At 37.6% G+C, this 23874-nt stretch overlaps 1 protein-coding gene and 1 pseudogene across 1 annotated transcript in view; both read left to right on the forward strand.

Annotated features, from left to right (window-relative positions):
• The window catches only part of ACBD3 (acyl-CoA binding domain containing 3), a 56964-nt gene that overhangs the window by 25248 nt on the left and 7842 nt on the right, over window positions 1-23874 (forward strand). The window contains exons 2-5 of the mRNA XM_077168574.1: window positions 1329-1470; window positions 2107-2247; window positions 13745-13903; window positions 15740-15914. Of these exons, the coding sequence (XP_077024689.1) occupies window positions 1329-1470; window positions 2107-2247; window positions 13745-13903; window positions 15740-15914 (617 nt within the window). The remainder of the gene's footprint in view (window positions 1-1328; window positions 1471-2106; window positions 2248-13744; window positions 13904-15739; window positions 15915-23874) is intronic.
• LOC143690862 (low molecular weight phosphotyrosine protein phosphatase pseudogene) lies at window positions 16445-23501 on the forward strand (annotated as a pseudogene).

Below are 23874 nucleotides of genomic sequence, written 5' to 3' on the forward strand. Positions count from 1 at the left end.
GAAATGAAAATCAAAACCACAATGAGATACCATTTCATACCCATTAGAATGGCTGTTATTTTTAAAAATCCAGAAAATGACGAGTGTTGGAGAGGATGTAGAGAAACAGGAACACTTATTCATTGCTGGTGGAAATGTCAAATGGTACAGCCACTGTGGAAGACAGTTTGGTGGTTCCTCAGAAAGTGAAGTGTATAGACTTGCATTTGACCTAGCAATCCCACTTCTAGATACATACCCAAAAGAACTGAAAGCAGGAACTTGACAGTTATATTTGCATACTGATGTTCATAGTGTTATTATTCACAGTTGCCAAAAGATGAAGCAACCCAAGTGTCCATCAACCCATCAGTGAGTGTATAAACAAAACATGTTACATACGTACAATGGAATATTGTTCATCTAGAAAAAGGGAATGTAGTTCTGGTTCATGTGACAACATAGATGAACCTTGAAGACATCATGTTGAGTGAAATAAGCAGAAATTAAAGGACAAATATTGTTTGATCTCACAATAGGAAATAATTAGAATAAGCAAACTCATAGAGTTAGAATCTATAATATAGGTTACCAGGGGACATGGTAGGAATAGGGAACAAGGCATTAAGGCTTAAAATGTTCAGAATTCCTGTTTGGAATGACAGAAATGTTTTGTTAATGGATAGTGGTGATGGTAGCACAACATTGTTAATATAATTAACTGCACTGAAATATATACCTTAACATCGTTAAAAGGGGAAACAGTAGGTTGTATGTGTATGTTAATAGAATTAAAATTTGAAACTAAATTTGTGAAACCACACCACAGAAACTGAATGTGAAGTTAAATCACGGATTGTAGTTAATAATGAAATTATGCATTCACCAATTGTAACAAATGTACCACACTAGTGCACGTTACTAATAGGATGGTATGTGGGATTCCTGTGTTTTATGCAGGATTGTTCTGTAAACCCACAACTGCTCTAATAAAAAAAAAATTGAGAGAAAAGAAAAAAAATAGTACTTGGTTGTTTCACATAATTTTTAATTGTTAAAGGTGTTCAATGGTGAAACTATACCTGTGCCTGACTGTAGCTGACTGGTTGCTTTTATGCAGTAACTTTAACATAAATATTGGTACCTGGCTTCATTTTTTAAAAAAAGAAATAACTTAGCATAAAGGATTTCTGACTATTATAATTTAGTAATTGAATTTTAAAATCTCACTATAATAGTGTTTCTATATACCACAGGCAGTTTGTGACATACTTGATATCAAAGTGTCGGTGTATAATGCTGAAATTACGTACTTTTCCAGGGTTAATTGTTATATCTTTTCGTTATAGAAAAGGATGGCAAAGCATTTCATCCCACTTATGAAGAAAAACTGAAACTTGTGGCGCTGCATAAGCAGATTCTTATGGGTCCATATAATCCAGATACTTGTCCTGAGGTTGGATTCTTTGATGTGTTGGGGAATGACAGGAGGTAATAATGGTTTGTTTTGTAAATAAAGATAATGTTGAAAAGAGTACAGTGTGAATTGATTAGGATGTAAATAGCTGGTCCCTTTAGAATAAAAATTGAAACATTTTCCTTGCACCTTCTGGAATCTTCAAATGTTTATCTATTTTTGGCTTGGAGATATTTATGGCTAAATATTGTGAAAGAAATGTACTCATCTGATTATGAACATTAGACAAGTGTAGCTTCATTTGGTTTTTCCTAAACATTATTAAAAGTTGCCTTTAAATACATAGTAATTGATTCCCTCATTTGAGGATGTGTGGAGTTATGAGAAAAGAATACATCGAGCATTTTATTTATTTAAGGCTACAGTATGTTACAAGGAAAATAAAATTTTTATACCCTTTGTTAGGAATTATAAGTGCTGTTAAATATATCTTAGAATAGCTGGTCATAGAACCTGGATTGTATGTGGCATACCTAATTTAATAAGTCAATACGTGCTTGTTGAAAACTTGAAGCTTTGAGCCTTTTGCTTATACTAGAATCAAATTCTTCATTTTAGTTATAACTTAGAATTGTTCATTTTAAGTTTAAATTACATCATGTTCTCATTTTTTAATAGGGGTAGGTAACTGTTCTGGTTATTCCTTACAGGAGAGAATGGGCAGCCCTGGGAAACATGTCTAAAGAAGATGCCATGGTTGAATTTCTCAAACTCCTAAATAGGTGTTGCTATCTCTTTTCAACATATGTTGCATCCCACAAAATAGAGAAGGAAGAGCAAGAAAAAAAAAGGTGAAATTTGAGGGCATGGAATACATTGTATGTTTTGGAATACCAAAATATTGATGCTTTTGCTTTATGAAGTGTCTGTTCTAAATCAGGTGCATTATTTATTTCCCTTGGATCCCTACTTCTTATGGCAGTTTGTTCATACTTCCTGATGTTGGCAGGTATTTATGAGTTTTTGAGTGGAGCGGGTGTTGCTTCCGTTTGGCTATACCTTTAAAGGAAACTGTCCATCTGTCACAACAGCATGCCTTTTGTCTTTTTACACTGTTTTCAAGGAAGCTCTACTACGAATTCAGTACCCCCTTTCTCCCTACCCTTTTGGTCTGATATACATACACATACCCTTTGCTGCTCTCTCCCTTGAACTTCTAGAATATTTATATACCATTTCATGTTTATTAACTTGCTGTGTCGTGCACCTTATATAGATATTCACATTTGCTCTGGCTCACAATGGTTTGTTTCTGGTTTATATCTGAAAGTTGGAAGGGGCAGCTCCAAATGAGCTGTTTGTGTTTATGGAATTCTCTGTTGTGATTGTGAGTTAAATTGAGTTATAGTTAATACCTTATTTACCTAACTTTGTCTACAACTTCTAGATAACCAAAAAGATGCTGTACGTCCAGTTTTTCCTGATTATATTATACTTTAGATACAGTTTTGTTCTGGTTTGCTAGCTGCTGGAATGCAACACACCAGAGATGGATTGGCTTTCAATAAAAGGGGATTTATTTAGTTAGCATATAGTTCTTCAGAGGAAAGGCAGCTAACTTTCAGCTGAGGTTCTTTTTTATATGGGAAGGCACAGGGCAATCTCTGTTGGCCTTCTCTCCAGGCCTCTAGATTCTGACATCTTTCCCCTGGGTGATTCCTTTCTGCATCTCCAAAGGCCTGGGCTGAGCTGCATGTGCTGAGATGAGGTATGCTGAGCTGCTTAGGCTGTACTTTGTTGAGCACTCTCATTTAAGCACCAGCTGTTTAAATCAAACATCATTCATTGCAGCAGGCATGCCTCCTAGCCGACTGCAGATGTAATCAGCAGCAGATGAGGTTCACATGTGGACATGGCTTATGTCCACAGCAATAAAACTAGGCATCTTCACCTGGCCAAGTTGACATCTGAATCTAACTACTACATGTCCACCCCTTGTCAACGTGGCAACTACACGTATCACCTTAAACAATATTAAAGTGCAAAAAATTCTCTTCTCGCTGTGGACCTGTGAATCTCAAAACAAGTTACCTGATGCCAATATGCAAAGTAGGACATTCGCAGGATACAGGTTTTCATTTCCATAGGGAGAAATTGAAAGTAACACAGGAGTCACAAAACACAAACAGTTCTGAAAACCTGCAGTGCAAACACCATTGGATTTCAAAGTCTGAAAGTCATTTATCCTTCAGCTTTAGAAAGTGGCAGTCCCACCCTTTCCAAGGGCTTATGCAGTGGCCCCCTCTTTCCGAATCAACCTCTGGGGACATTGAGGAGACCACCTTTTTCTGGACTCCACCCTCTCCAAGCTTTGGGGCCACATCTGGGCTCTCTGCCATTTCCGGGACACACGCTCAACCCCTCCATGTGGTGGCAGCCAGGCTCTCCTCAGTCCCCAAGGAGCATGCTGTATCTTTTCCAAGGCCTAAGGTGGCACAACTCTTCACTGCAACGAAATGGGAGACTCATCCTGTCCATGTATATGGGTGGGTCAACTCTCTTGGCTGAGGTTTCTTGGCTTCAGATCCAAGCTTCCATGGTTCTCACTCTGCAAACTCCAGTTTGTCCTTTTTGTGTCCCCCTTTGTCCAGATTGGCAGTGTTTTCATTTACGCCAACAGTCTCTTCAAGCACTCTAGGACTTCTCCATCATTCTCTTCACAGTTCCTCCAAAATCTTCCCCTGTCAATCCAAAAAACTGGTCCAACATGTCTGGTGTTTGCAAACTGCAGCAGCGCCCCACTTCTCTGGTACCAAATCTGTTCTAGTTTGCTAGCTGCTGGATGCAACAGACCAGAGACTACTGGCTTTCAAATAAAATTAGAGATAACAGATTGCAGGAGAAAATAGCCTGATAGGGAGTAAACATGAAAAGTAGGCACAAGACTTTTAAAAAACATGGTAGTCAGGGGTCATTTAATATGAAGGTAAACTTCGCATCATTGTCTAATTTTTATGTTTGAAGTTATAAACCATACGTCATCAAGAGACAGTCTACTAGATACAGTTTATTCCTGTAAACAAGGGAGAAAATGACTTCATACATTCTCAGAAGAAAATGACTTAAATTATCAGAAAAATTTTAACTAACGGAATTTTTTTTTTCCCTAAAGGAAATACATTGATTCTTACAATGAATGAGGTCATTTTAACTGGAAAATTTGACTGATGTGCTAATAGTCCATTGTGTAGTGATGTTGAATCAATGAGGTGTACTTGTAATGTCTTTGGATGTATACATTGCTTTAAGTCCTTATTTTAACGATAAATGTTCAGATTTCTCTTCAGCAAAGTTACTCATTTTAACATAAAACTACATTTTTCTTTTCAAAATCCATAGAGAATTCTTTGTTTTTTTAATCATCATTCTGTTTTACATATATAACCAGTGATTCACAATATCATTACATAGTTGCATATTCATCATCATGATCATTTCCCAGAACATTTGCATCAATTCAGAAAAAGAAATAAAAAGACAACAGAAAAAAATTCATACATACCATACCCCTTACCCCACCCTTTCATTGATCACTAGCGTTTAAATCTACTAAATTTATTTAACATTTGTTCCCCCTATTTAATTTTATGCTGTATGTTTTACTTGTCTGTTGATAAGGTAAATAAAAGGAGCATCAGACACAAGGTTTTCACAATCACACAGTCACATTGTGAAAGCTGAATCATTATACAATCATCTTCCAGAAACATGGCTACTGGAACACAGCTCTACATTTTCAGGCAGTTCCCTCTAGCCTCTCCATTACATCTTGACTAACAAGGTGATATCTGTTTAATGCATAAGAATAATGTCCAGGATAAGCTCTCGACTCTGTTTGGAATCTCTCAGCCATTGACACTTTATTTTGTCTCATTTTGCTCTTCTCCCTTTTGGTAGAGAAGGTTTTCTCAATCCCCTGATGCTGAGTCCCAGCTCATTCTAGGATTTCTGTCCCACGTTGCCAGGAAGGTCCACACCCTGGGAATCACATCCCATGTAGTCAGGGGGAGGACTGTGAGTGTGCTTGTTGTGTTGGCTGGAGAGAGAGGCCACATCTGAGCAACAAAAGAGGTTCTCTTGAGGGGGTGACTCTTAGGCCTAATTTTAAGTAGACTTGACCTGTCCTTTGCGGGGTTAAGTTTCATATGAACAAATCCCAAGATTGGGGACTCAGTATATTGCTTTGGTTGTCCCCACTGCTTGTGAGAATATCAGGAATTCTCCACTTGGGGAGGTTGAATTTTCCCCTTTTCTCCCCATTCCCCCAGGGGACTTTGCAAATTCTTTTTTACTCACTGTTCAAATCACTTTGGGATTTATTGGGGCATCACTCTGGACAAACCTACAAAAATCTAAGCCCTTCTCAAAGTTCCATATACTTATGGTGTTCAATTAAGCTGTGCACATAAGGTATATTAGGAACTGCACTGAAAATTTAAATTTTGTACTAAATAAACATTTTTTGCTTTAGTCTCAAACATAAGTTAAAATTTTTAAATATTAATTACCATCTACTTTCAACACCCTGCAGTAATGACATACCTTTGTTCTTCCTTATGCAGAAACATTTTTTAAGTTTGTACATTTAGTCATTATTATATACTCTAGGCATTCCTAGATTATACCGTCTCAGTATTTATCATCTATCTTTCTTTGTGATTTCATTTATGCCCCAGCCCTCCTCCGTCTATCATTCTCATGTGCAGCATCATTCAGTGTTTCAACATAATTGTATTACAGTTAGGTAATATTGTGTTGTCCAGATCTGAGTTTTTATATTCAGTCCAGTTGCATAATCTGTATCCCTTCAGCTCCAATTACCCAATATCTTACCCTATTTCTATCTCCTGATGGTCTCTGTTACCAACGAAATATTCCAAGTTTATTCACTAATGTCAGTTCATATCAGTGAGACTATACAGTATTTGGCCTTTTGTTTCTGGCTAATCACATTCAGCATAATGTCCTTAATATCCATTCATGTTACATACTTCATAACTTTATTCTGTCTTACACAGCTGCATAATATTCCATCTTATATAAATGCCACAGCTTGTTTAACCAACCATCTGTTGATGGACATTTTGGCTGTTTCCATCTCTTGGTAATTGTAAATAATGCTGCTATAAACATTGGTGTGTAAATGTCCAGTTGTGTCCTTGCCCTCATGTCCTTTGAGTCGAGACAGCATATTGATGGGTCCTGTTTTTTAATCCATTCTGCCAGACTATGTCTTTTGATTGGAGAGTTTAATCCATTAACATTCAGTGTTATTACTGCATGGGTAGTACTTTCTTCTGCTATTTAGCCTTCTGGATTTTATATGTCATATCCAATTTTCCTTCTTTTTACCTTTACTCATAGTCTTCCTTTCTACACTCTTCTCCACACCTCTGTCTTCTGTCTTTTCATATCTCATCTCTAGTGCTCCCTTTAGTATTTCTTGCAGAGGTGGTCTCTTGGTCACAAATTCTCTCAGTGATTTTTTGTCTGAAAATGTTTTAATTTCTCCCTCATTTTTGAAGGACAATTTAGTTGGATATAGAATTCTTGGTTGGCAGTTTTTCTCTTTTAATAATTTAAATATATCATCCCACTGTCTTCTTGCCTCCATGGTTTCTGCTGAGAGATCTGCGCATAGTGTTATTGGGCTTCCCTTGTATGTGATGGATTGCTTTTCTCTTGCTGCTTTCAAGATCCTCTATCTCTTTGACCTCTGACATTCTGATTAGTAAATGCCTTGGAGTATGTCTATTTGGATCTATTCTCTTTGGAGTACACTGCACTTCTTGGATCTGTAATTTTAAGTCTTTCTTAAGAGTTGGGAAGTTTTCAGTGATAATTTCCTCCATTAGTTTTTTTCCTCCTTTTCCCTTCTCTTCTCCTTCTGGAGCACCCACAACACGTATATTCGTGCACTTCGTATTGTCTTTCAGTTCCCTGAGTCACTGCTCATATTTTTCCGTTTTTTTCCCTGTATTTTCTTTTTCTTGCCGGATTTCAGATGTTCTGTCCTCCAGTTCAGAAATCCTATATTCTGTCTCTCGAAATCTACCGTTGTAGGTTTCCACTGTTTGTTTTTCATCTCTTCTACCTTGCCTTTCATTCCCATAAGTTCTGTGATTTGCTTTTTCAGGCTTTCAGTTTATTCTTTTTGTTTGTTCCTTACCTTCTTTATATCCTCCCTCAATTCATTGATTTGATTTTTGATGAGGTTTCCCATGTCTGTTTGTATATTCTGAATTAGTTGTTTCAGCTCCTGTATGTCATTTGAGTTGTTGGTTTGTTCCTTTGACCGGGCCGTATCTTCAATTTTCCTAGTGTGATTTGTTATTTTTTTGCTGGTGTCTAGGCTTTTAATTACCTCAATTAGTTTATTCTGGAGATTGCTTGCACTTCTTTTACCTAGGGTTTTCTTGCTGGATGAATTTGTTGTCTATCTGTTCTTTGACATTCAGTTCAGCTTTATCTGGACCTTTAGCTTAAGTTTTGTTTAAGAGAGGAGAATTTTTCAGTTCTTGTTTTCTTGTTTCTTGCCCTGCTTGTGTGGTGCCTTTTCCCCCCTACAATTAGGAGGGTCTACTTAGATATTATAGACCCCAGCCAGATTTTCCCAGACCAAACTGGCCTCCTGTCTGAAGGAAGGAGTCACCTGCGTCGGTTTTCCCTGAGGGTGAGACCCAGCAGGTTGAAAGACTTTCCTGTGAAGTCTCTGAACTCTATTTTTCTTATCCTGCCCAGTATGTGGTACTTGTCTGCCTGCAGGTCCCACTAGCATAAGATGATTTGGTACCTTTACTTTTGGCAGACTCTCCCTGCTAGGGGCATGGTGGAGACAGAGGAGAGGTTGTAGGCTGCTTTTAATGACTTCAAATTACCAAGCCCTGGTGTCTGAATTCCTTGAGGGAGGGATTCAACCTGAGTTGGGCTTCACCCCTCCCCTGGGAAAGGCACAGTCTCCAGACAAGCCCCCAAAAGAGCTCGCTTCTGCCTATGCCTGGGACAGTTGCAGCCTGAGAAGTCCTGCCGCTATATCCAAAGGGAGTCAAGCCTTTGTAGAAACATAGCCACAAAAACCTCTGTTTCCTTCTCGCCCCCCCCCCCCCCGCCGTTTTCCGTCAGCCCTGCCCCCTTGGCACTGGGGCAAAAATGAGCAACCTCTGCTTTGACCAGGTTCACCTAAGCTGGGGGCCTATTTTTAGTAGTCAGAATTTTTTAATTAATTCCACAGTTGGCGTTTGATTGTGCCCAGTCCCTCCTGCTGGTAAAGTCCTTGCCTTTCCCCTCTGGGAAGCGGCCTGTGGGGGAGGGGCACTGGCTGCCGCAGCTTTGGGAACTCACGATTCTGGGGAGGCTCGCAGCCAATCCAGCTGGCCCAGACTGGGGTATGCTGTGTATCTGGTCACTGATGTGGCCCCAGAAGCTGTTCTGTACTGTTTCTGGTTATTTAGTAATTGTTCTAGAGGACAAACTAAAATGTGTACATTGTTAAGGAGCCATCTTGACCTGGAAGCCCTTTACTTTCTTAAGTTCTTTGATACACAAAAGTATTTAATTTTGAGGAGTTCCCATTTCTTTTTCTTTCTTCAGTGCTCCTGTTTTGGGTATAAGGTCTAGGAAACCGCCTCCTAATATCAGATTTATAAGATATTTCCCTACATTTTCTTCTAACAGTTTAGTGCTCTTAGATCTAATGTTTAGGTCTTTGATCCATTTTGAGTTAATTTTTGTATAGGGTGTGAGATATGGGTCATCTTTCATTCTTTTGCGTATGGATATCCAGTTCTCCAAGCACCTTTTATTGAAGAGATTGTTCTGTCCCAGGTGAGTTGGCTTGAATGCCTTATCAAAGATCAGTTTTCCGTAGATGAGTGGGTCTATATCTGAACACTCTATTCCATTGGTCAGTATATCTGTCTTAATGCCAGTACCATGCTGTTTTGACCACTGTAGCTTCATAATATGCCTTAAAGTCAGGTAGCATGAGACCTCCAACTTCATTTTCTTTTCTCAGGATACTTTTAGCTATTTGGTGCATCCTCCCCTTCCAGATAAATTTGTTTATTGGTTTTCTATTTCTGGAAAGTAAGTTTTTTGGATTTTAATTGGTACTGCATTGAATCTGTAATTCAATTTAGGTAGAATTGACATCTTAACTATATTTAGTCTTCCAGTCCATGAACACGGTATGCCCTTCCATTTATTTAGGTCTTCTGTGATTTCTTTTAACAATTTCTGGTAATTTTCTTTGTATAGGTCTTTTGTTTCTTTAGTTAAATTTATTCCTAATATTTTATTCTTTTGGTTGCAATTTTAAACGGAATTTTTTTCTTGATTTTCCCCTCAGATTGTTCATTACTAGTGTATAAAAACACTACAGGTTTTTGAGTGTTAATCTTATAACCTGCCACTTTGCTGTACTCATTTATTAGCTCTAGTAGTTTTGCTGTGGATTTTTGTGGGTTTTCAACATATAGTATCATATCATTTGTAAACAGAGTTTTACTTCTTCCTTTCCAATTTGGATACCTTGTATTTCTTTTTCTCGTCTAATTGCTCTGGCTAGAATTTCCTACACAATGTTGAATAATAGTGGTGATAGTGGACATCCTTGTCTTGTCCCTGATCTGAGGGGGAAATTTTTCAGTTTTTCCCCATTAAGGATGATGTTAGCCATGGGTTTTTCATATGTTCCCTTTATCATGTTGAGGAAGTTCCCTTCTATTCCTATCCTTTGAAGTGTTTTCAACAGGAAAGGATGTTGAATTTTGTCAAATGCCTTTTCTGCATTAATCGAGATGATCATGTGGTTTTTCTGCTTTGATTTGTTGATATGGTGTATTACACTTATTGATTTTCTTATGTTGAACCATCCTTGCATACCTGGGATGAATCCTCCTTGGTCATGGTATATAATTCTTTTAATGTGCTGCTGGAATCGATTTGATAGAATTTTGTTGACAATTTTTGCATCTATATTCATTAGATTGGTCTGTAGTTTTCTTTTCTTGTAGTATCTCTGTCTGGTTTTGGCATGAGGGTGATGTTGGCTTCGTAGAATGAGTTAGGTAGCTTTCCCTCCTCTTCAGTTATTTTTTATTTTTTTTTTATTTTTTATTAATTAAAAAAATTACAAGAAACACGAACATTCCCAACACATACACTCAGCAATTCACAATATCATCACATAGTTGCATATTCATCATCATGATCATTTCCCAGAACATTAGCATCAATTCAGAAAAAGATATAAAAAGACAACAGAAAAAAAAAAATTTTACAGGCCATACCCCTTACTAATCCCTTTCATTGATCACTAGCATTTCAAACTAAATCTGTTTTAACATTTGTTCCCCCATTATTTATTTTTATTCCATATGTTCCTCTCATCTGTTGACAAGGTAGATAAAAGGAGCATCAGACACAAGGTTTTCACAATCACACAGTCACATTGTGAAAGCTGTATCATTATACAGTCATCATCAAGAAACATGGCTACTGGAACACAGCTCTACATTTTCAGGCAGTTCCCTCCAGCCTCTCCATTACATCTGGGATAACAAGGTGATATCTACTTAATGCATAAAAATAACCTCCAGGATAACCTCTTGACTCTGTTTGGAATCTCTCAGCCATTCACACTTTGTCTCATTTCCCTCTTCCCCTTTTTGGTCGAGAAGGTTTTCTCAATCCCTTGATGCTGAATCTCAGCTCATTCTGGGATTTCTGTCCCACGCTGCCAGGAAGGTCCACACCCCTGGTAGTCATGTCCCACGTAGACAGGGGAGGGTGTTGAGTCTGCTTGCTGTGTTGGCTGGAGAGGGAGGCCACATCTGAGCAACAAAAGAGGTTCTCTTGGGGGTGACTCTTAGGCTTAATTTTAAGTAGGCTTGACCTATCCCCTGTGAGGTTAAGTTTCATATGAACAAACCCCAAGACTGGGGGCTCAGCCTATAGCTTTGTTTGCCACACTGGTTGTGAGAATATCAAGAATTCAACTTGGGGAAGTTGAGTTTTCCCCCGTTCTCACCATTCCCGGAAGGGGACTTTGCAAATACTTCTCCACTCACTGATCATATCACTCTGGGATTCATCAGGGCATCCCCTGGACAAACCAACAAAATCTCATGTCCTACCTGAGATTCCAAGTAGTTATGGCGTTCAATCAAACTATCTACATAAGTTATATTAGGACATGCACTAGTCAAAATATGAATTTTGTACCAAATAAGCATTTTTTGCTTTAGTCTCATACATAAGGTAACATTTTAAAATATTAATTATCATCTATTTTCGGCACCATGCAATAATGACATTCCTTTGTTCTTCCTCATGCAAAAATGTTTTTAAAATTTGTACATTGTACATTTCACTATTATTATACACTCTAGGTATTCCTAGATTATACCATCTCAATATTTATCGTCTATCTTTCTTTCTGATTTCATTTATGTCCCCAGCCCTCCTCCCTCTATCATTCTCACATGCAGCTTCATTCAGTGTTTTAACATAGTTACATTACAATAGGCAGTATTGTGCTGTCCATTTCTGAGTTTTTTTATCCAGTCCTGTTGCACAGTCTGTATCCCTTCAGCTCCAATTACCCAATATCTTACCCTATTTCTGTCTCCTGATGATCTCTGTTACCAACGAAATATCCCAAGTTTATTCACTAATGTCAGTTCATATCAGTGAGACCATACAGTATTTGTCCTTTAGTTTTTGGCTAATCTCACTCAGCATAATGTTCTCAAGGTCCATCCATGTTGTTACATACTTCATAAGTTTATTCTGTCTTAAAGCTGCATAATATTCCATCGTCTTCCTTATTTTTGAAAGACAGTTTTGCTGGATACAAGCATACCTGAGAGATATTGTGAATTTGAGCTGGTGAGGGCTAGGGACTTGGAGGCTGGCCAGGGCACCACGAGATCCTGTCACTTTTAGGTAGCCTTTTACTTGATTGAGCGCTCATCCTATTACTAAAGTCCTTTAACTTTTCTAGAACTCTGAGAAAGATGTTACTGTTGGTTCTTACTGGTTGTTCAAAATTTCTGTGGCAGGAGAGAGCCCTGAAGCATCTCACTTTGCCATTTTCATTGAATCAGGGTCCTATATGAATTCTTTTAAAGGGTTTAAGACTAGACCTCATCCATCCAATGTCATGTTCCATACATCTTGGCTTATGGAACATCTTGCCCTCTACTGTTGTGACACATTAAAAGTAAGTCGTATTTTTGCTGTATCTTGAGTCTTGGATGTGGCTCAGATACGTCGTTAATCAATAAGAGTAGCTGGGGGGAGATAGTGGGCTAACCCAGCTAGTTCTCATAGTGGGGCCAAGAAATGGTGTCTTCTCTGTAAATCCTCAGAAATTGCCCATATCATCCTACTTTCAACTTCCTTGTCCTCCATAGCACTCTTGCACACAAAAGGTCATTACTCTGTGGCAGATCCATTTTCACTTTTGGAAAAGTTGTGTAAGGATGAGTAAAAGCTAGGTAACAACTGACACTTAGATGTCCAGTAACTGTTGTTTTCTTTTTTAAATGACAATTTTTTTTAATTTCTAAAATAATACACAAATATATGAAATATAAGTGATTTTCCATTTATGGTACTATATGAAGTATGAAGTAAAATCTTCCCTCCCTCCTCTCTTTTAAGCCCATACTCCTTTGTATAGATAGTAACAGACACATTTATGGTGTGCCCTTTCAGACCTTTTTCTGTGTAGTTACTGTATTTTACATTAAACAAATGTATTAAACTATTTATTAGCCCATGTAGTTCCATCTTTTTTTTTTTATGGGTATATCACATTCCAGTATGGAGTTTTCATTATTGTATACATTTGTTGAGTGTTTGTTCTTTCCATTACTGTGCTGAGTTGTAAGGATGTAGTGGTATGAGATATGTGTTCTCGACTCATCACTCACGTACAATTGAAACCGTAGCTAGTAATATGAAGGAAAAGCTCATGGTGCTGTCAGCGTGTATTAGAGGGGAACCCTCAGGGTATGGGTGTATCATAATGATTCAAGTAGTATTGATATTATTGGTGGACCCCTTTTTCTGTTGCTGTGCTGCAGTAATTATTCTTGGGTTGGTATTGTAAATAAATCATACAATAAATTTCTGGGAGTATATGTGTTTCAAATTTTGATAAATATACCACATTGTTCTCTTAAAAGGTGTTGTGTCAGTTTTTACTGGGAAATAAAGTCTTAAATTATTTCTAGACAGGATTCATTGTCTAGGGTTCGTTCTCTGTCCTTTAACTCGTAGAAAGGAAGAAGAGGAGCGAAGACGGCGTGAAGAGGAAGAAAGAGAACGTCTGCAAAAGGAGGAAGAGAAACGTAGGAGAGAAGAAGAGGAAAGACTTCGACGAGAGGAAGAGGAGAGGAGACGAATAGAAGAAGAGAGACTTCGGTTGGAGCAGCAAAAGTAAGTTTGTTATGGCTAGTCATAAAAAACGAGTAGTCTGCCGCAGCAGTATTACTTGCCTTTTTACCATTTGGTGCCTTAGAATCATTGTATGAGTTATAAAAGTGGGAGACAGACCAAGTTTAGCTACTTGCCATTTTTACCAATGATCTATTACCTAAGAGGGTCTTGTCTTAAGCATCATTTGGTTGCAAAAAGGTGACTGTATTGGAAGATTTGGGATTAGCTCATGGAACCCAGGGACTAGAAGCAAAAGCTGAGGTTGCTCAGTTGTGCTCTCTGTCTCTGGGTCCACATAATCTCTTGTCTTTGCTGCTCTCAGCTTTTGTCTCTTCTTTGTTCATCCTGCTCTCTGCAAATTGTTACTTTCTGCTTTGGCATGCATAAAGCTATCCCTGCCTGGATTTATGTAGTCTGTGTTTTCATGCATCTGTCACAGATGGGCTGAAGTCTTTGAGACCCAGTTAAAAATTCCCAGGAGAAAGAATCTTGTTGGCCTAGGCCATGTGTGGTGTTCATCATTAGTTCCTGGTATAGGACTTGGAAGTTGAAACCATTTCCTACTCTGCATGGATGAGGGCACCTGGCTCACAGGGATAGGTTCTTCATGAGGCTGCTGTAGCTATGAGAATGAAGTGATTAGCATCCTTGAGACACTGGGGGAAAAGGCCTGTAGTACTAGAGGTGGTATAGCTTATAGTTTAAACTAGAGAACATAAAAGTTCATGGCTTCTCATTATTTGTGGGTAGTACCTCAGAAACATTTCAGCATTACTCTTTTTTTTTTTTTTTTTTTTTCCCATGGGCAGGCACGGGAATCAAACCCGGGTCCTCTGGCATGGCAGGCAAGCATTCTTACCTGCTGAACCACCATGACCCACCCCTCAGCATTACTCTTAAACCAATCCAAGACCTCATTCTACTTTGGAGATAGATTATGAATACTGCTTTTTTTTTTTCCCCAGGGTGAATGAATACCCTAAGTGGACCCAGTAACACACTGTATTCAGGAGTTTGTAGATTTTGCTTTATGAATATATGGCTTTGAAGTTTTTGTGTTATGAAATTTTTGCTCAATTCATCATATAACTGAGTTATGAACCATGTGGTTCCTTTGTAAAAAGAAGTTGTAAGAAATTGGTAGATCCTTACCAACTTGCCTACATTTTAGGGCAGGCTTTAAATGAAGTGGTGTGGATCCTCAAATTTTCACTGGCTTTACTTATATTTACCAGAGTCACCTGGGCCATCTTTTAATTATTCTTCTTTCCTCTTGGTGCTTTTCATGTATTTAGGTAGAGACGTCATAATCAGTGGTTATAGATGCCATAGATAACAAACCCTCATGTTACAACACTGTGGTTGAAAAATATAGGCTCTGGTACCAAACTGCCTGGATTCAAATTGTAGCTTTGGCATATACCAGCTGTGTAATCTCAATTAAGTTACTGCCTCCATTTCCTCCTCTGAAACCCTGCCTCATAGGGTTGTTGTGAGGACAAAAAGGGCCAGCACACATAAGTGCTTAGAACACTGCTTGGCACATAGCATGTGTGCAGTGAATATTAGATTATTGATGATAATCATGATGATTTGCTTATTATTTTCCGTCTCCATCCTAAATTTTCCTTGCAAAACCTAAGTAAAAATTCAGAGGCCAGATGTATTTTTTAAGTCTTTTTCCTGGGCCTGGGACACCTGCTGATTGGTATATATTACTCCAGCTTAGTCATTTTGGAAAGCTATAAAATTATTTTAAAAAATTGCAGGGACATTTTATTTTGTCATGAACAATCTCCTGTAGTCAGACTAGTATATATTTTTTAATGTTTTTAGGCAGCAGATAATGGCAGCATTAAACTCCCAGACTGCCGTGCAGTTCCAGCAGTACGCAGCCCAACAGTATCCAGGGAACTACGAACAACAGCAAATTCTCATCCGCCAGTTACAGGAGCAGCACTATCAGCAGTATATGCAGCAGTTGTATCAAGTCCAGCTTGCACAGCAACAGGTATGATAGACAACCCCAGACTTCAGCCTTAGAGAGGGTTTTTTGTTTCACTGGAACCCAAGTTCTATTTTAACTAGCTGCTAATAAATTTTGCATTATTTAGCCTCTAAGGTATAAAGTAGCTTCTATGTTACTTTTTTTAAGGGCAAATTTTAGCATTGCACTGGCAATTATGAAAGAAAATATGATATTAAAGCAGCAGTGATGTGGCCACTGTTGTCATAATGGTATTTGGGATTGTGTGGACCACAAGTCATGCCAGTGAGTCTAGCATAGACCCTAATAGTGGTCCTGGAACCATAATGAACTCGTAACCAGCCTTAGTTCAGCATGTTCTTCAGCCAGTGCACTGTCAGGGACCAGGACAGCCTCCAGTGGGAGGATCCCCTAAGGCTGTAGGTTGGTTTTCCAGAGCTAGGATGGGTCCATCCTGACTTTTATTTTAAGTGATTGTAGTGCCCTGGAATTGTGGAAATGGGGGCACCCGAGGATTAGTAGCTTCATTAGTTCTCGACCATAACTAGGTAATACTCACATACAACACATTGATACTCTTCCTTTATCTCTCCACCTCCAAATATTTTGCTTCCATATAGGAGAGGTGGTTTGGGGAAAGGACATGGTACTGGGGCTCAAATGTACTTGGATCTTGTCCTGGCTTTGCCATTATCTTGTTTGATTTTAGAAAAGTTACCAAATCCTCTGGTTTTTCTGCCCCTTCTCCCAGTTTCTAAGCATGGATATAAAATTTAGTTACCTGTCCTGGTTACCTAATGGGACTATCAGTGGGATGAAATGAGAAAATAGTTATTGTGTGTAAGTGTTTTGTACATATGGAAGATACTGATTTTATATTCATTGTTTACATCTTGCAGAGGTATAAAATGCCTCCTTAAACTAGGTAAGTTTTACTTATTTCATTTTCACTTACAAAGCAGTTAGCACCTGTCAAAAAATCTTAGTGAAGAAAGGTGTTACACTATAGGTGCTCAATATTTCTTCTTGGATGAAGTAATCTTTATCATTTTTGTGACACTCATATTACTTGTAAAAGTATATTCTTTCCTGAGATACTTTTTTCCCCAAGTCTTTGGCATCAGTGAGAAGTTGAAAAGCATTGCAGGTTTTGGTTAATCCATGAGAGGAAAAAAAAAGAATGAACTAGTTTTCATTTGAGATAAAAAGCGGTATTTTCGAGTGATTTCTTCTCTGTCCTCTGCAATCTGTTTTGACTAGCAGGTCACTCCCCCTTTTCTTATTATTTGATGAGCAGTGAGATAATTTAGTAATAGAATTGCTCATGCACTTTCCTTAATGAGAAGAAAGTCGTTCAGGTTGGGCAGAACCAGTAGTCTTTGAAATGGATCAGAAAGTAATAATTTAGAATGATCAAACTGATCGGTGCCTCTGGGAAGAGAGAGGGAAAGAGAAGGGGAAGGAATATAGGGATCATCAGCTCTATAAAGTATTAAGTTTTATCAATTTCAGTAAAATGATAAAACGTAAACACTTGTTAATTTGGGGGTGTAGTTAACATGGCTGTTTAGTAACATTGTTCCTATGGATTTCTGTGCTTTTAAAAACTTCCCAAAGTACAGAAGAGAAATGATGTAAAGAAATAATTTCAGTCTGCTGCAGTAAGCATATTAGATGCTTATTCATGGGCAAGGAGATCCCATAGAAGGTACTTGTTTATTCCACTAGAGAGTTTCAGGAAATTTCACAGAGAGGGACCATTTGTGCTGGGCTTATTGCTGATTAACAAAAATGTTCCTTTTGCCTTCCTGTCATATGGTGAATGTTCTGAGTGTTCTACTTTGTTTGATTTTATGTGCTTTTTCTAGAAAACTAATGTGGAAATTACTGACAGTAGGTCAGTCTAGGCCTTGGGAGAAAATATGTATATATAATGAAATAAGGACATGCATGAAAAAAATACATACCTGTATTTTTCATGCATGTCCTTATTTCATTACCGTTCTACCCATGCACTGGATAAGGAGATGTCTGCACAAAGTTTTTACAATCACACAGTCACAAGATAAAGGCTATAAAGTTATAAAATCATTATCAAAGATCAGGGTTACTGAATTACAGTTCAACAATTTCAAGTATTTCCTTCTGGCTATTCTAATACACTAGAAACTAAAAAGAAATAGCTATATAGTCAATAATTGTAATCATTTGTTAAATCCTAACTTCTCAGTTACACCTCTTCCCTGTCATTTGATCATTCTCTCAGTCTTCAGGGATATCTGATCACTCTTCTAACTTCATGCTGAAAAGGGTTGTTGACATTATGGAATAGAGGAATGAAACTGGTTGATGTTCTTGGAGAGACTGGTACCTCTGAGCTTCAGGGCTTATAGGAGCCATCTGGAGGCTTTAAATTTCTGAAAAAGTAAAACTTAATAGATACACCTAGTAACTGGATTGCAGGATCATATGACAGCCCTATATTTAGCCTCCTGTGGAACTCCCATACTTCTCCAGAGGGGCTCCACCATTCTACTTCCCTGCCCACAGTGGATAGGTATAGGAAGAAGGTATTTAAAATCCCTCTCAATTGACTTAGCATCAAGGGATTCAGAAAACCTTCTCTACCAAAAGGGGGAAGAGAGAAATAAGACTAAGTGTCAATGGCTGAGAGATTCCAAACAGAGTCGAGAGGTTATCCTGGAGGTTATTATGCATCAAGTAGATATCATCTTGTTATTCAAGATGTAAGGGAGAGGCTGGAGGGAACTGCCTGAAAATGGAGCTGTGTTCCAGTAGCCATGTTTCTGGAAGATGATTGAATAATGATACAGCTGTAAAAATGTGACTGTGTGATTGTGAAAACCTTGTGTCTGATGCTCCTTTTATCTACATTGTCAACAGATGAGTAGAACATATGGAATAAAAATAAATAATAGGGGGAACAAATGTTAAAATAAATTTAGTTTGAAATGCTAAAAAATAGTAATAAAATAAACATGACGTTTAAGAGATAGTAGGGGAAAATTTGAAAACTGGAAGCGTCAATGATGATAAGGGATTTTTATTATTTTTTAGATGTGATAATGTATCGTGGTTTTTTTTTTAAGCCCTTATTTGCTAGAGATCCATACTGAAATATTTATGGATGAAGTAATACACTGGGCTTTGCTTCAAAATAATACAGAAGAGGTGGAAAATGGGTGGGGTGAGGATGGGGCAGGGCTGGCCAATGGTTCACTGTACTCATCTCCTCTTCTGGATGTTTTAAATTCTCCACAATAAAATAAAATAATAAAGAAAAACCCTCTCAATTGTGCTGTTACTAGTCATAGAGAGAGGTGTTGTTGATGTTCATTTAACTAAATGGTTTGTAGATGATACATTAAGTGAAATGTGTATGCAGATATGCATTGTAAAAATTAGAATGATATATCAAAGTATGTGTCATCCCTAGATGATGGGATTAAAGGTATTTTTTTCCCTGTATTTTCTGATTTTGTTTTTGTTTTGTTTTTTTTACTACAGTGAACATATGCTTACTTGTAGCTTAGTGTTTTAGTTTTAAAAATTACATAATGCTCATCAGTAGTAGAATGGAAAATTAAATTTTACATTTTCACAGTGGAATATCCTATAGCAGTGCAGATGACAAACCAAAACCATTCGTGACGTTATTTATGAACATCACAGAAGTAATGTTGAGGGAAAGAAGCCAGACACATAGAAAAGAAAGGCACTATATGATTCCGTTTATGTAAAGTTTGAAAACAGGCAAAACTGATCTACGGTGTTAGAAGTCAGGCTAATTGTTACCCTTGGTGGTGTACCTGGAATGGGGCACTAAGAAAGATTCTGGGATGCTGATAATTTCTTAATCTGAGTGTTGGTTACATGAGTGTCTGAATTGTGAATATTCAAGTTGTACAATTATGATTTGTGCACTTTTCCATGTGTTTATTATAATTCAATGTGACATTTCCCCCAGAAGTTACTCAGGTAATACTTGTTTTTTCAAATAGTATTAATAACTGTACATTTTCATTTAAGAGGAGAATGTCCCTAAATGGTTGAGTAGTTGTCCTTTGGGTACAAAATGTGTTTACTCTCCCATTTTTAATGCAGAGGACATTGGTTGGGGGGGAGTGTTCAAAATTTGTTCATTTTTATTAACATAGGGCATCTATGGAAGGGAAAAAAGTCAGTGCAAACCTAACTCTGATAGATTCATTGTCTCAATGAGTATGTCCAAGATTTTTAATCATTAATTTCAACCAACCTTTATGCAAGAGTACTGACTGGAGATAAAAAGAGGGAATGATGCTTTTTTTGCGGGTGAGAAGATGGCAGCAGGGCCGCCCAAATCGGTGCTGTTTGTATGTCTGGGTAACATTTGTCGGTCACCTATTGCAGAAGCAGTTTTCAGAAAACTTGTAACTGATCAAAATATTTCAGATAATTTGATCATTGACAGTGGTGCTATTTCTGACTGGAACGTGGGTCGGTCACCAGATCCAAGAGCTGTAAGCTGCCTAAGAAATCATGGCATAAAAACAACCCATAAAGCACGACAGATTACCAAAGAAGACTTTACCACATTTGATTATATACTGTGTATGGATGAAAGCAATCTGAGAGATTTGAATAGAAAAGGTAGTAAAGTTAAAAACTGCAAAGCAAAAATTGAACTACTGGGGAGCTATGATCCACAAAAGCAACTTATTATTGAAGATCCCTATTATGGGAATGAGTTGGACTTTGAGAATGTGTACCAGCAGTGTGTTAGGTGCTGCAAAGCATTTTTGGAGAAGTCAGAGTAAAGCTGCAGCTGTTCATTGCTGAAGGCCAACAATGATTAACATCTTACAGTGATGTTCTAGATTTTTCAGTGTGTTAAAAATGTAATGTTTCATAGCTCAAGACCACAACTTTTGTTTCAATTGACTCATTTATCTTAAAAAATAATTGTAGCTGAAAATCAATGTTGTGTTTGCAGAAGAATTAATAAAATTCTCTGATTGAGCTTATGGGGTACATTAAATGTTCTTAAACAAATGGGACCTCTTCTCTTGCCCCGATTACAAAAATAGTGAAACAAACAAAATTTAAAAAGTAGGACAAACAAAAAAGTAGAACCACAAAATACAATGTTTTGTGTGTTTTGTAACAATCGTTTCTTTTCAGTGTTTAACCTTAAGATACTATCCATGGGCAACTAGCCTTCTAATATGCTTAATTATGATCTTAGTAAATAATTAAACATTTCTTTCAGGCCCAAGTCAATATTTGAGCCCATTGAGACTTTTAAATAATCTACCTCTTTAATAAGACGATACGTATAACTTGATGGACAAATGTCTTCTCTTTACCTATACTACCTCTTTTCTCTTACCCCAGGGCCTTTTATTGAATTACATACTACCCTAGTTATGGGTTTTCACAATCTTGATAGTATTTTGATTCACACATACCCAGAGTGCACATTTGTATGTTAAAAGGAGAGGAATAGAATAATTTATGGTATAAATCTTTAGCATTAGTCTTAATTTTTCTTTATCTAGTTTATTTCATGAGGAAATCAACTTTTTACTCCCATTTGGACCACGTTACCTCTGAAAATTTAATCTTATCCAGAAAGGACACTGTATACTGTTTCATCATACGCTCACTTTGACAAATGTGTCTGCTTTGTGTGCACATATAACCCAAATGTCAAATATTATATATTGGCTTATATGGGGAAAAAAATAGTTTAAAAAGCTAGAAAAAGAGAAATCTATTATGTTGAAGTCCTTAAATATGTGTCATGTTCTTTTGTCAGTGTTTCATTTATAGGTAATTACTCTGTGCTTTGAGAGAACTGTATTTGGCTATATAGCAGAAAAGGTTGTTTTCAAAATAAACTGGGGAGTATAAAAATACAAAAAAAATAAAAATAAAAAAAATAAAAAAAGAGGGAATGCTTTTCATTTCTAAGTAACTGCCTCTGAAGGTTGCTAGAACAGTCTCCAAATGTCGTCAGTGGAACTCTTTCATTGCCATTTTGGTAACTTTGTCAACCATACCAACTACTACTGGAATCAAAATTTAGGGAGTCTGAGATTTCTTGAGCCTGTATCTCATCACTGGCAAAGACACAGATGCATGCAAAGAAATTAATGCATCTTGTGGTTGCCTTATCCTTGAAGGTATTTTACTTGTGTGATTTCGAAGTTTGGCAGGAGCAGAAGAAGTGGTGCTCAGGCAAGCTTTTGGCACTGATTTTCTATGCAAAGGATGCATGCAATACCCCAAACTATGCTTCTGGCCTGTCTTGCATTTCACCACCAAAATGTTTTTGGTAATCCTCTGTCCCAGGGGACCCATGGGTTCCATGCCAACTGCAAGATGGTTGTTTGGTTTCTGGGAAGATCTGCATTGCATTCAGGACCAAACTCTTAAAGGTCAGAGGGTGGCCTCTGCCTGGCAGTTCACTGCCAGCTTGATGTGCTAGTACTGGTTTTTTTCACAAAGCCTTGGGTGGCAGCTTTGAGGTGTGAGGGAACATAACATCATCCATAGCTCAGCCAAGTGATGACCATCCTGACCAGTGTCTGGATTGTTATCTCTGACACACCTAGATCCACAAGCATTGGTCATCTGGGTCTTGATCTCTTTGCCACACAGAGGAGACCTGAAGCTCAGAACCTTTCAATATTTTGACAGCTTCATTACTAGGCTGCTTAAGTGCACTGTAGCAGAATATAGTTCCGCATGTCTTATTCTTACAGCTTAGTCCCCAGGTACCATTGTTTGTGCCACATTGGCAACACTTTCTCATTCCCCACAGTGCGGCCTTCCCCAAGTCTGATAAGAAAGCTGGAACTTTAATCCTCAGAGAGTTTGCTTCCATTTTCACAGATCCTGTACCAGCTGACAGGGCATCTGGGAAACAGTGCAACCTTAATTCATAAGATCTGAAAAGTGTTTCATTAGTCTATGAGCATCAGGATGAACAGGTGAAGACATATCTTTTGCAGAGTAAATAATACTGCTTAATCTAAAGCCTGCAGTTTGAACTCTGTGCTATAACAATGCAGACACTCTGCTTCCTCCTTTCTGACCAGCCAATGGCAAAGCTCCTTGCCCAATATTCCACAGTCTCAAAAAAAGATTCCTAGTGCCCCAAGGGGGTCATCTTAACAGCCTGCCCTATACCCCATCGTGAGCTCCAGGCACCCCTGGATATTTTGACTTCATGTTTTTGAATATGCACATTTGAATCATAATTAATACACAGTGATAAATTTCAGTGTGAAAGTAATTTGACCTCAGACTCCATTTTATAAGCCTGTTTAATTCCTAGCTCATAGGTTTTACAACAAGATTAACACTTTTCAGTTTAATTGCAATCAGAATTTTTCTGTGTAAAGTTTACAGTGAAGATTTAATTAGTTATCTGTATTCCTATTGTCCATATTTGATTTATTGGTTAGTTTGGAAGAGCCTTATCAAGTTTATTAGGTTTTACCAATTATAGCTTCTGCCTTTGTGAATTTTCTTCTATAGTCATTTATAGTTGAATTTTCCTGATTCAAATCTTATGTATCTGAATTATCAAGAATATTTCAGTCTCCCATCAATTTTAATAAAAATGTTATGTTTTATTTTTGCCCTTAATAGTTTTATTTTGGGTTATTTTATCTAGTTTAATTTTTCCTTGGTTTTTCTAGTGATCCTCACATCACAAGAATATGATTGTCATTCACAGTTTTTTTGTCCTTGTTACTCTTTATTGTTTATGACTGCTAGTTTTATTTTGTTTTGATAATTATTTACACTAATATTCACTTAGAGGTAGAATAAAAATTATTTAAAACTTTATTAGGGATTTTTTGGAGGACGGCACATTGGTAGCCAAAGGGGGTGGGCAGCAAATCAGAATGCACTCTGCTCAAATGTCCCACTGTTAGGCTTCTTGGTCCCTGTATCCTCACTTTTTTTC

This window comes from Tamandua tetradactyla, chromosome 7, assembly GCF_023851605.1.
Source record: "Tamandua tetradactyla isolate mTamTet1 chromosome 7, mTamTet1.pri, whole genome shotgun sequence".
NCBI lineage: Eukaryota > Metazoa > Chordata > Mammalia > Pilosa > Myrmecophagidae > Tamandua > Tamandua tetradactyla.